The sequence below is a fragment of the Magnolia sinica genome, chromosome 13 (genome assembly GCF_029962835.1).
Source record: "Magnolia sinica isolate HGM2019 chromosome 13, MsV1, whole genome shotgun sequence".
Taxonomy (NCBI): Eukaryota; Viridiplantae; Streptophyta; class Magnoliopsida; order Magnoliales; family Magnoliaceae; genus Magnolia; species Magnolia sinica.
In genome coordinates this window covers 26385595-26399020 of record NC_080585.1, presented here as the reverse complement: position 1 = coordinate 26399020, position 13426 = coordinate 26385595, and the positions used below count along the sequence as shown (strand labels likewise).

Genomic DNA, 13426 nt, shown 5'->3' with positions numbered 1-13426 from the left:
GCTGAGCCGAGTTCGAGCTGAGGTCAGCTAGTGGCCGAGCCAAGTCCAGCTAAGGCCAGGTCGACTCGATTCGACTCGATGTACACCCCTAGTTAGAGCTCAAATCCATGTAGTATGAGTCAACTCAGAATGAATCTAATAGGATCCATCAGTGTGAAAACACTCCATTGCCTATTTGGAACGTGGGATTACATGGTATTGAATTGCATTAGGTGGAATATTTAACACTATTATTACAAAATAATTATATGTCGAGAAATACCATGGCATTTTGAACGTCCAATCCCACTTTAGAATAAAATTCTTCCTTCAAGAAAAACATTGTATTATTAAGTGAAACATGCGTTTAGTGGATCATGAATTGTAATCAATGAATCAAATTTCACAACGGATATTGGTCACCCATATCCACATGCAACTTGATTATCACTTGTAAAGGGTGCAAATAAATTGATAGCTTGGATAAAAATATGTGCATTAATTTGGGGCCATAAGTTTAGTGGTTTTTGAAATCCGCCAAAAATCTCATCGGAATTCAAGACTGAATGATATGATGCATTGATCAATTCAATACTTTCCATTGTTTCCAAACTTGGAGGCAATTTATTTTGGACCAAATGCAATTCTAATCCACCTAACCCCACATTCCAAGTAGGGCCTCAAGAAAGCATCAAGACATCAAGGGCCCCACAAAAAGGAGGTTCTCCAAATGGGACACGAATTTTGTAAGAAATTCTTGAGCTCGAAATCTATGTGAGGCCATTATGATGTTTGTGAGAAATCCGCCATGTCCATCCATTCTGTGAGTTCATTTTTGTAATGACTCGAGATTTTGGTACGCATGCATACATGTGCATCATGCACACTTGCATTCATTTAAGCATTATGCATAATCCTTTCATTTATTCACACGTTCATGTATACACGCATCCATAAAGTGTGTAAGTTGTGACCATTAATATGCATGATTGATTTATTTAGTGTGTATTATTGATTAATAATTGTATGATTTTAGTGTATATATTATTATATTAACTGTATGCGAAAATCCCTGAGATCGGGCTGTGTATAGGAAATGAAGATCAAGGGTTTAGATGGCTTACCTAACTGAGACGTCATAGATGAATAATCAAAACAGTAGATGAGACTCGAATTTCTGCCATGGTGTAGGGTCGGGGACCCAGTTCTCTCTTATATAGAATCTGTGGAGATGGGAGTTTGAAACTATCACAACTCTCTCTCCCACTGCTCCACAGTGTTGTATCCTAGTTCATCACAAATAGCCCTGCGTATCAAGCTTTAGCACTCCACCCCTTACGCACCTCTACATAGATATATTGTGCGGATCACACTGCAGTGGGGCCCACTGGTTTACCCAATCACACAGTCCAACTTATAAGACAATCCAGACCGTTTGATCAATAAGGCCCACCTTATAGAGTTCTTACATTTATATATATATATATATATATATATATATATATATATATATATATATATATATATATATATATATATATATATATATATATACTTCTTACATTTGAATATGATTTAATAAGTTTTAGAGGTCCACAAGTCATTTACGTATTTTAGTGTCAAACTTACAATTTTTAAAAGACAAGAAAACCATACATGTATTCATACGTACAATCGTAAATCCAATGCTCCATATCTTGCAACTGGGTAGCACATTCATAAAATCAACCGTACATCAACCTCTCTGCTCATTGAAGTACCACATGGTCCACTTAAATCCTATTTTCAATACATCACAAACATATTCATTCATGTATGATATAACTCTCTAATATATTATGTCCTAAACATATGTAGCATGCCCATTTAAATTTTATCATTTTAAAGAGTTAATAACATGTATTAAATACTATTAATTTTTAGTTTTATATATATATATATATATATATATATATATATATTAATTAATAGTAAAGTTAATGTTGGGTTTAGGAAATAAAATACATGTGACTATTATCAGGGGTCACTAATCTAGACCACACATCACAATAACCAACCAAATCATTTCAAATCGTCCAAGTTTTATTACATGATCAGCCAACCATCCATTCGTTAACTCAAACCAACAGAATGAAATCGTTAAATTAGTACACAATATCAACGTCGTCCATAAAATTCCTCAACTTGTCATCCGCCACCCAAATTAATCTATCAATTTGATCCATCAACTCACCCACCTGATCAGCCTTCCATTGTACATTAATGATTATACGTGTACACCCATATATACACTACTCACACATGCAATATAGTGGGTGTTTCACTTACATGAAATACAATTTAAAATTACCATTTTGTTTTATTTTTTTAACATGTGTGTATTGTGTATAGTAGGATATTTATATTATAAATAAGGTAGTGTAGGCACGAGATGGGAAAGTGTGAGAAAAAAATAATAGAAAAAATTAAAATTGAGAGAGAAAAAAAAAAGCTTCGTGAAAATTTTGTCAATGTAGGTGATCTTTCCCTTATTTGAAATTTTTATAGTTGTTTTTATTTAAAATTATTTTTATTGTTATAGTTAATTAATTTGATATTTAAATATTTGTAGAAAATAATTTTTTATCATTGATATTGTTTTATTGCTGACATATGTAGAAAAATAAATAATTTGGTCAAAAATATTAAAGAAAAATTAAAATTGAATTTCTAAATTAGTGAATTTAATACAAAAAATTTTAAATTAGTTAAATATGTAGAAATTAAATTACAAATTATTCTGAATCCTGCTTAAGTTATATTTAAAATTAATTCTGTTGACGTAAATCTCTAAAGTGACCAAGTCATTAGTTTTAGATTTTTTTTCATGACTAATTAAAAGTAAGATATTAAAATGATTCATACTAATAAAAAATAATGATATTTATAATATTAAATAGAATTTAATAATAATTAAAGTCCAAACTTAATAATTTTAAATAATTTATTGATTTAAAACATAAATCATATAAAATTTTATTTTAGAAATATTAATATATAATTAGCTGATTTAAATTTAGATTTGATTTGGCATTGTTTAACTTAATTTGTTTAATAGTAATTTAATTACAAAATTTAAAGTTAGATTATGAATTTTAAGATTATAAAATTAATTTCAATTAGGTACATTCAAATTCTGAATTTAATTCTGAATAGATAATAATTAATTATAATTTTAAATAATTGATATTTAACCAATCAGATTTTAAATCTTGAAAATTACTGATGAATATAGATTTTCAATTTATGTAGTTACATAATCCTACTAGATTGAAATGTACTTATATAGGATATTGAATTAAGATTTATTAATATCTCTTTTAATTCAATTATTAGAGTTTAAAATAAATAGAGAGAAAAGAAAAGGAGAATCTGATTAATATATTTAGTAGATATTTTCCTTCAATTTATTAGAAGGAAGTAAAGAAATATTATAAAATAATTAGATTTTATTCATATATTTCTAGATTAATTAAATTATAATTGTTAAAATCTAAATCATACATTAATTTATTTGGATTCAAAATTTAACAAAGATTACTTTTAGGAGTTCATATGCTTTGTTGTTTTACAATTTTAAAAAGAAATTTTAATTCAAATTTAAATAAAAAGAAATATTTAATTTTGATAAATTAATTATTAAGTTATAATAAAAATTATTTAGGAATTTATAATTAAGGATTATCTCTATTATAAATTTAAGCATTAATTCTTATTATTTTCTTTCGACTTTAAATTTAATAAACTAAATTACTAATAATTAATAATATGTGAATTTTGATTAAATTAGTATCTTCTAAAGTTTTACATTTAACACACGAGCAAATAATTTAGATTAGAAAATAAATCACGAAGAAATATAGTTGACAACTATCCCCAAAACTACACCTAATAATCTTATGTGATTAAAATTACGCTTTATTGCAATCCTAAAATTTTTAGAATCTCTTCTATAATTTTTCTAAAAATTCAACAAATATCCTTGACTGTTAATTAATTAGTTTTAATCTGAAAATTTTAGGTTCTTAATATATTTTGAGATTTTTACATTATTTCTTGAGAGATCTATGTTGTAATATACTTTTTCTGCGCACCACTATATAATATATATTATGATAAATATTTTTAAAAAATGGTATAATAAATTTTAAAAATTAATTTTTTTATTTATTTAATTACAATAATTACTGATTTAATAGATATCGAACCTTATAACGACTTTTGTGTATAGTTTGATAATAACGAAGAATATGTGATGTAGCTATGCAGTTTGTATGTAACATACAATAAATTGCATATTTAATACTTTCGATTTGAATTAATGATGATTACTTATATTATGCACATATTTATTTTTAATTAACAATGAATATTGAAATGCAGGTGCACTGCCCTGGGGATGTCCCTAGAAGCCATAAACAAGTAAGGCGATTATGTCCCTTGGGTAAAAGACCATAAAACTAGCAAGTAGAACAATTGTATCCATTGGGTGGAAAACTATGAAGCCAACCAGTAGGACGATTGTATCCCTTGAGTGAAAGACCTATAACCCATTGGATCATTTGGAGTTTTATTTGTGTACAGCATATAATACAGTTGTGTGTGCGTACATACATCAAAGATACAACTGGATTAGTAGTCTAACAAGTTAACATATAAATGGGTCCCTTACATCGAAATACTAGTGCGTAAACGTTAATACAACATGGTCATCCACCGTCAACCCTAAGAAGGTTTCAACGGTAGAATTTTTCCTAACAACCTTTTCCTTTAGTACAGGCCCACTTGACTCTAGGATACTGCTCACTTTTGGCCTCACATCCTAAAAGAGCTCACAGAACAGATGCACCGGATGGATTTCTCACAAACATTACCGTAAGCCCCACCTAAGGTTTCAGCACATGAACATCATGCGAAAGGCTTTCCCATGAAATCCGCGTCCCTTCAAACGGGCCCTAAAAATGCGTGGGCTTTAATCGGGCTGGTGGGCCCACTTTATCTTGGAATGACCAAATCACCGAAAACTCAGTGCGAGTCCTGATCTCTTCAAATTACCGAAGTGCCGTCACCGTTGTTACAAAGACGAAAATAACCCTCATTAAGTGGCAAGGAGATAACCCCTGCTTGGCTGTGAGCAGGTAGTAAAGTCAAAATAATCCATTTCTAGGGACTGACGATTTAAGAATTTATTTTATCTTGGAAGCAGCGCCGCAACACTTCTCAAAGCAACCTGGAATAACTACCCACTTGTCTTCCTATCTTCATTCAATTCTCGATATCACTTTATCACCCTTGTCTTGTCAAATGACGAAACTGGCCCTAATATCCTGCCAAAAACAAATCATTCATCCGTTCAAAACGTGCTTGGAATTAAATGACCATATTGTCCTCTCTACTTTTTCTCCTTTCTAAGATAGAGCCCAAGTTGATAACGGACGCGGATTTCCTGCCAAAGCCTTTCGCAGGAACTACCTGCACTGGAAACTTAGGTGGGCCTACTGTGATATTTTTTTTAGAAATCTACCCCGTATATCCGTTGTTTTAGCTCATATTAGGACTTGATACCAAAAATGAGCAGGATCCAAGACTCAAGTGGGCCACGCTAAAGGAAAAGGTAGGTAGGGAAATTCTCACCGTTGAAACCTCCCTAAGGACGAAGGTGATATTTAGATGTCATCTATACCGTTCATAACATCATTCCTACTGAGATTAACTGAAAACACAAATATTATCCTGATTCAAAACTTCCGTAGCCCCACGTGTATTTCAACTATGTAGGTTCAATCCTTACGTATTTGGTCCATTTGAGTATTGGATCCGGCTTTTTTTCCGTGCTCTAAAATGATCTCACAAAATGTACGGACCGGTTGGATTTCTCGTAAAAATCACGGTGGGCCCACATAGGTTTCCGGTGCAGGAACTTCCTGGGAAAAGCGTCCTACCTTAATGTCACAATTATTAATTATTTACAAGTAGATGACAAAAAATTAGACTAATTCAATCATCAGGTAGGCCACACCATAGAAATAATGTATGCCACCCAAAACCTTCAAATTTACGTGTGGCCCATTTGACGATTGGATTAGCCTGGATTTCAATACGTTTGACCATCATGGCGGGGTAACCATTGGACGGCTTAGATGTCATATGCACACCAAGTGACCCTTATAATGCTTGAACCCACCTGTTTGGAATTTAAATTTTAAAAAAAAAAAAAAAACCAGAGAGCAATTGAGGGTCATTCAGTCATTTCAACCCCAAAAGTACCCTGCATGTATGGCAAAGGAGAAGGGAAAATACTAATTAGGAGGCCTCTAGTACAACCGGTTGGACCACAGGCTATTGTGGTCCACCCAAAGGATAACTTCCACCTAACTGTAGGGCCCACTGTGATGTATGTGCCTTACATCTACGCTGTTCATCCATTTTGAAAGCTCATTTTAGGGCATGATCTAAAAAATGAAGCAGATCCAAATCCTAGGTGGACCATACCTTAAGAAACAATCATAATTAAATCCCCACCATTATAAACTTCATGGGGGCCATGGGAATGTTTATTTTCCATCCAACTTGCTGATAAGGTCACAAAGACCCGGATGAAGAGACCACACAAATGTAAGCTTATCCAAAACTTTTATGACATTACCATTATTTCTTGTATTATAGTTCATCTGAGATTCTGATTTACTTTGTGTATGATGCCAAAAATAAGTTTTCAAAACAGATGAACAGCTTGGATGTAAGAGACATACATCACAGTAGGCCCTATGGTCAAGAATCACACCCACCTTGATGGATCAAGGATTCACCGAAGCCGCACCCTACTTCAGCAATGAAAAACCCGATAGGAGAGCATGTGGCCCACCAACAATGGGATTAAGGCTTAATCCTGATTGTGCAGTATCCCTTAATAGAGTGTTCTTCACTTCAATTTACATTGAAAAATTAGCATTCAATGATCCAAATTGTTGATATGATTGACCCAACTATGGATGGCTCGCAGGAGAAGATCTCCCAAGTGGGGAAATCCCAGCCTTTGGATCACCAATATATAGATGATTAAGGAAGATTATACACTTTCAATCCGGGGCTAGTTTTATCTTATATAAATCTTGACCAACTGTTTGTCACAAATAGAAAATTTTTATTTTTTATAATTTAATTTGATTGTTGTAATTTGATTGACACAAATTTTTTTATTTTTTTTCACATGCACATACACCACCACATACCCACACCCAAGTGGGATTTCACCACCTATGGATACTCGAACCCTTGACCAGGTGTTGAAACTCCCGGGAGTCTACCACCCGAGCAAGAGTAAGGATCCGATTGGCACACATCATCACACAACACATTTATTACAATAATGCTAACAAGGACAGTGATAATGTAGGCCAATTACGATGTAGGTAAGGAAAGTAGCAATTTTCCATTTGTTTCAAGCAAGATCCGAATTCATAAGACATAAGCAATCTAAAAGCCATTGTGTTTATTTCTTCAACGGCTCTTCTATACGTGTAAGCATGCTAGAGTAGAATCCACAACTTGGCTTGAGCAGGTGTCCATCAATGCCACGTGTGAGGAGCACGAGTCCCCGTGATTTTTTTAAGAGTTAATTGCTCAGACCTATTAGTTATAGAGTCAGATGAGAAATAGACATTCCATCTTCTGTTTGGATATATGGCTACTTTCCGTTTTACCTATTCACTGCAGCCTACGCAAGAAACCACTGACTTCTTTCATCTGAGCAAGTGGCTGTTTTACATCTATATTTATTTTCAAATAAATATTAAGTAACTTCCTTTTACACACACTGTTATCAAACACACGTGCAAACATGCATGGTTGTTATATGCCACGTGTGCAAAGACTCATGTGGGCATAGACTTTTAATTTATTTGCCAACGTTTTGTATTATCTTTGTTGAACTAACAGATCTTGAACTTTTAATTTTTCCACTCAAATTTACTATAAACTATTTCTTTTAACTTATTACACCAATCTAAATTCTCTTATACTACTTAAAGCGATTAAAACCATTACTTACCACTTGATGCAACTAAACCATCCCCTAAGTAATACGCCACCAAAACCAAATGCATTTTGACTCCAATGGCTCACAATGTATACAAGCATCATGTGTAATAAATAAAAAAAAAATATAATGGAGAAAACTCAAAACGACGATCAAACAAGAATAGACGCTACATGTGGTTTACTGCTTAAATTACATCCATGGGCAATCCAGTAAAGAAAATTTCATTATATAAGGAGAGATTACAAAAAATAAAAAATGAAGTACATTCATCAAGAATACAATAAAACTCTTTTAAATCCAATTTTAAAAAGACTAACCCTTCACCATTGTAATGCTAGTAATAAATCTTCTCACTTTTGATACCTTGAGAAGAAAATCTTGAACCACTTCTTGAAAAATCTTGAAATCTTGAACCAGGCTTTCAAGAAGAATTAATGCCCACTTCTTGAAACTCTCTCATAATATTCATGTTTTGACAAATTTTTGTTAATATTATTGAGAAAATCTTTTCATAAATAAAACATTGAAAATAATTATTATAAATAAGTAAATAATTTTAAAATATAAAGATATAGTATAAAAGGAATAGTTCGCTTCTAAATGCTTTTTAATGTTAAAACATATATTCCAGAAAAATTAAAACTCCCAATATTTTGAAAGGATTTTCTGTGAGAATATTACATCAGTCATATTAGTCATGATGGCCGCCACCATTTCAGAACACATGCACGATTCCAACTCCGGCCACAATGACAAATCTCCTTAGCAATTCCTCGGCAACATGGGAATTTCACGGGATATTTTCACATTTTGATGCTTTTCTTACCATATTATTAGGAAAATTTGTTAAAAAACACTAAAACATATTTATTATAAGCTAATAAAAAATTAAAATTTTAAGAGAAGATTACAGGAAAATTCCTAATAAGTCCCAAATTTATCAAAGAATTCCTTCGGATATCAAAATACTTGAAACCTGCTTTTGAGAAGAAAAATTATTGGAGTTTCTAATGTCTTGTTTTTCTTTAAAAAGTAATACAGCAAGAAAATTTGGAGCCCAAGTGGTAATTGCATCCACCCTGTCAAACACACCCAATCATAATAATCACACGAATCAAAGTTTCTTCTTATTGAATCATCAGATGAGTTGCATATGCATTTTAATGTTTTTAAGTTATGTATATTATTTTTTATGGTGCACCTTATATTACGTTTAAATTAACCAAATTTTGTATTCTCTTATATATCACTTATTACATCCATGACACAAAGAAGAGAATAATGAAACGATAAGAAGAAGATCATCATCTTCCTCTAATAATCAATACCTTAAATCCACAAGAAATAAGTGAGAAATTTTGGATGCTTTTTTTCTGAATTATAATTTAAGATTTCATCACTCATATGTAAAGTTGAGCTTCGAGTCAAGTCAGACTTACTTGAAATCAACCCGACTTGGTACCGAGTTCAGCATACCTGACTCGATCTGAGTTTGGGTCTGGCCTAGACTAACCTGAACTAAGTTTGACCTGATCACAGGTATCAAATCGGATCGAGTGTGGCAGGTATCCACTAGCTAAAATCACAACTCTGAACATAGGTATACCCGCCGGAATTGCAACCTCTCCATTAGCCGCATGGCATCTCATATCTCAAACGCCAAATCTAGGTGTATGCCTTACTCCAATCTATTACCTTGGCATCAATATTTAGAGGACACGTTTCCATCAACTTTATCTGTGTTTTGCGCAAGAAAACCCATTTTGATCACGACACAATGATCTTCTTTGCACCTGACTATTCTGCAACCATTAACCTCATCTTCTCTAGCCCTACTGTAAAACCCATTTACTACTATTCCTCCTACATTTACATCTTCCTGTCTGTCCATTGCCAGATCTGTCATATCCCTTGCAGAATCCATCACTGGCCATTGTTGCTTCCATGAACCCTGTATTACCCCAACCATTAAATTTAGTTTTTTTTTTTTTTAATATGTACAAGTCGGGTTTCAGATTGAGTCGAGTCAATACCGAGTTGAATTTCAGGTCAAGTCTAGTCAAGTTACTAGTTGACCCGAACTCGACTCGATTTGAGTTCGGATTAGACGAAGTCTACTCAATTTGGATCAACTCACCCACTCGGTTCAGATCGAGTCGGATCTGAATGAGTCGGCTGAGTCGAGTTGTCCTGTGCCCAGCTCTACTCATATAAATGACCCAAAACCCTAGAAATTACCCGTAATAGCAAAATCTCTCCTTAAGGAAAAATTTGTCAAAAATAAAAATGACAATAAGACTTTACCAAAGAGCATTCCCGATATTATTATAAACAACTTCTAAAAAAGACAAAAGTCCTAAAACACCAAAGAGAGATAGGATGATAAAGAAAATTACCAAAAATATTATATTTATATATATATATAAAATCTTGATTTTAATGCCGAAAATGTGCGTTTTCTCATGAAATGAACGTATTCTACATACATAGCGGGTTGTTTGGCCCCAAATGCACCATTACATAAGGTTGATAAGTTGTGCATTTTGTGATGATGCCTCGAATCAAAAGTTACAGATTTTTTTACGATCAAAACTTGAATGACAATTTCTCCGGATCCGAAATAAATTTATTTAAATCAAACATGCCTGGGACCAGTTATGTCATGCCCTTCGTAGGATTAGATCTAGTTCTGATAGATTACTTCCACATTTATTCTGATTTTTTTCAGCCCAATTGTGCTAAAAATGCATCTAAGGCCCACTCTACATCAATCTATTGTTGATTGATGTCTTAAATATATAATTCAGCAATCTGTCAATGATAGTTTGATACCATTGAAGTCCTTCTTGGTGCTATTGAGAAAATCTCGAATTTATATGTTTGGTCACTAGACACTTTGGGTGTCATGTTTGATGTCATTGAAGGTTACTCGATGCCATTGAAATCTTGATCAATGCCATTAAAAATTTTTGAAATTTTCATGTTTGATCGCTGGAATATTTTAATATTAGTTTGATGCCATCAAAGTGGGTTCAATACCATTGACGATTTAGTTAGTGCCATCGAAGTCTCATTAAAGATGCCATCGAACAGTCGCACAAGAAATATGCATAATTGTGTGTGGAAATTTTATAGGATTTCTTGCAGATTTCTTTCCTATTCCAATATATATATATATATATATATATATATATGGAAAAGGTTCTATGCGGTCGAGCTCAGGGGAACTCCCCCCATGAGGTTGAGCTCTATGGGCCCCACCATGATGTATGTCGAACATCAACACTGTGCATTTGATGGGTCCCTTTTAAATTATGGGATATCTCAAAAATCAGCCATATACGGATCTCAAGTAGGCCATACCATCTAAACTCATGTGAAGACATGCCTAAAACATATAAAAGCACTTGGTGGGGCCCACCTAAAATTTGGATATGTCTGAAACTTGGTCTGACCCCTCATCCAAGTGGAACACACATAATGGATGGGCTAGATTTGTGAACCACATCTCGGTGGGCCCAAAAAATAATTATGAATGCTTTAATGGCGGGTAACCCCTCTCAACTTTGTATGTGGTGTGGCCCACACAAGTCACGGATTGACTTGATTTTTAAGCCCTAGGCCCACTATGGAATGTTGCATCTGACTAATAGGGTAGATGTTCGACATACATCATGGTGAGGCCCACACAGCTCAACTTCATGGGGAGTAGTTCCCATGAGCTCGACGGGATAGAACATTTTCCCATATATATGTGTGTGTGTGTGTGTGTGTAATTGGGAATAGGATATAGATCTCAAGGGTTTTCCAATTTGTTCCTAGGGTTTCAAGGGGCTTGTAAGGGAGATTTAAGGCTTGTTCGAATCGGATAATTTCTGTCTCTTATAATTTTTACTTTCATAGTGATTTTTCGCTTTGTGTTATGGCTTCTTTTTTTTTTTGAAAGGATATTTTCCACGTTAAATTCAAAGTCTTTGAGATTATGGTTGATTGTGCTATTGAAAATCTCTACTTGATTCATCTATGCATGCTTTCGCCCCCAACATCTATGTGGCATCTATGTGAAAAAAAAAAAGCAGGGCATGTTGGCCAAAATTCACAGATAAAAAATCACTCTTCCCTAGCAGTTTCGTTCTTAAAGATATTATTTGGTAAAATTCTAATTTGTTAGGTTTGTAGTAAAAATCCCACACTTTAAAGTGCAGAGTAAAAATGAATTAAAATGAACTTTTAGATATTTATTAGGCTAAAATCGTGATAATTTCGAAATAATATCATGAAAATTTAAGACAGACGAGATTTTTAAAATATCGCGATACTATCACACTAATATCGTTTGATTAATTTTCCGTGTAAATATCGTGAGATGTTCAAAATCTCAGCAATGTTTGTCACATTGCTTCGAACACATGCAGCGAACCCCTTTAAATACCAGCCCAGACCAGAAAGACAAGAAGGAGAGAGAGAGAGAGAGAGAGAGAGAGAGAGAGAGAGAGATGGCGAAATACAGCTTAGTTGTGGTGTGTCTTGTAATGGCAGCAGCTCTTTCAAAAGCAACGATAGAACAAGACGAGCAGGACTGCGCAGACCAGCTACAGAACCTGGCGTCTTGCATTCCATACGTGAGCGGTAGCGCGAAGAAGCCAACGCAGCAATGCTGCGACGACACCGTGAAAGTTCGAAGCAAGAAGCCCAAATGCCTGTGTGTCCTCATAAAGGAGAGCGCCGATCCGTCCATGGCCCTCCCTGTCAACACCACATTAGCTTTACAGATGCCCTCCGCCTGCAACATCGACGCCAAAGTCTCCGACTGCCCCGGTATACTCTAAACCAACTTCCCTTTCTATATTAGACTATTTTATTTCTACTAAGTAGCCCATCCAAGGTAGACCCCACAAAATGGAAGGTCCAGATCATCCTACCATGTAACCATGTGAGCCCATCTTGATTTTATTTTTTTTTTGTTCTGCTAACGGTTTGATTTTCTTCAGCGATTCTGAAGCTTCCACCAGACTCACCTGATGCGAAGATATTCAAGGATGCGAATACAGATTCAACTACAACAAGTGGGTCGTCATCATCGTCTTCGTCAACATCACCTTCTTCATCAACCTCACCTTCTTCTTCTTCTTCTTCTTCGAGTTCGGATTCGAAGGCGAGTCCAAACAGCAATGAGGGAGAGAAAATGGATATTGTAGGGAGTGCAGCTTTCTCTCTTTTGGTGGCTACGATAGCATGGGTGTTGGTGTGAGTTACATGGGACTTTTGCATGCGAATGGGAAGAACGAAGAAGCTGTAGAAGCTGTTAGTAGATATAAGTTCGGATTCTCTATTAATAAAACTGACTTTGTTAAAGCCATTTGATGA

The 13426-nt window shown here is 34.1% G+C and overlaps 1 protein-coding gene across 1 annotated transcript; it reads left to right on the top strand.

The window, feature by feature from the left end:
- The first annotated feature begins 12507 nt into the window (after positions 1-12507).
- LOC131224072 (non-specific lipid transfer protein GPI-anchored 14-like) lies at positions 12508-13426 on the top strand. Its single transcript, XM_058219639.1, has 2 exons — positions 12508-12877; positions 13051-13426. Exons 1-2 carry the CDS (start codon positions 12556-12558, stop codon positions 13308-13310), a joined length of 582 nt encoding a protein of 193 aa, XP_058075622.1. The 5' UTR covers positions 12508-12555; the 3' UTR covers positions 13311-13426.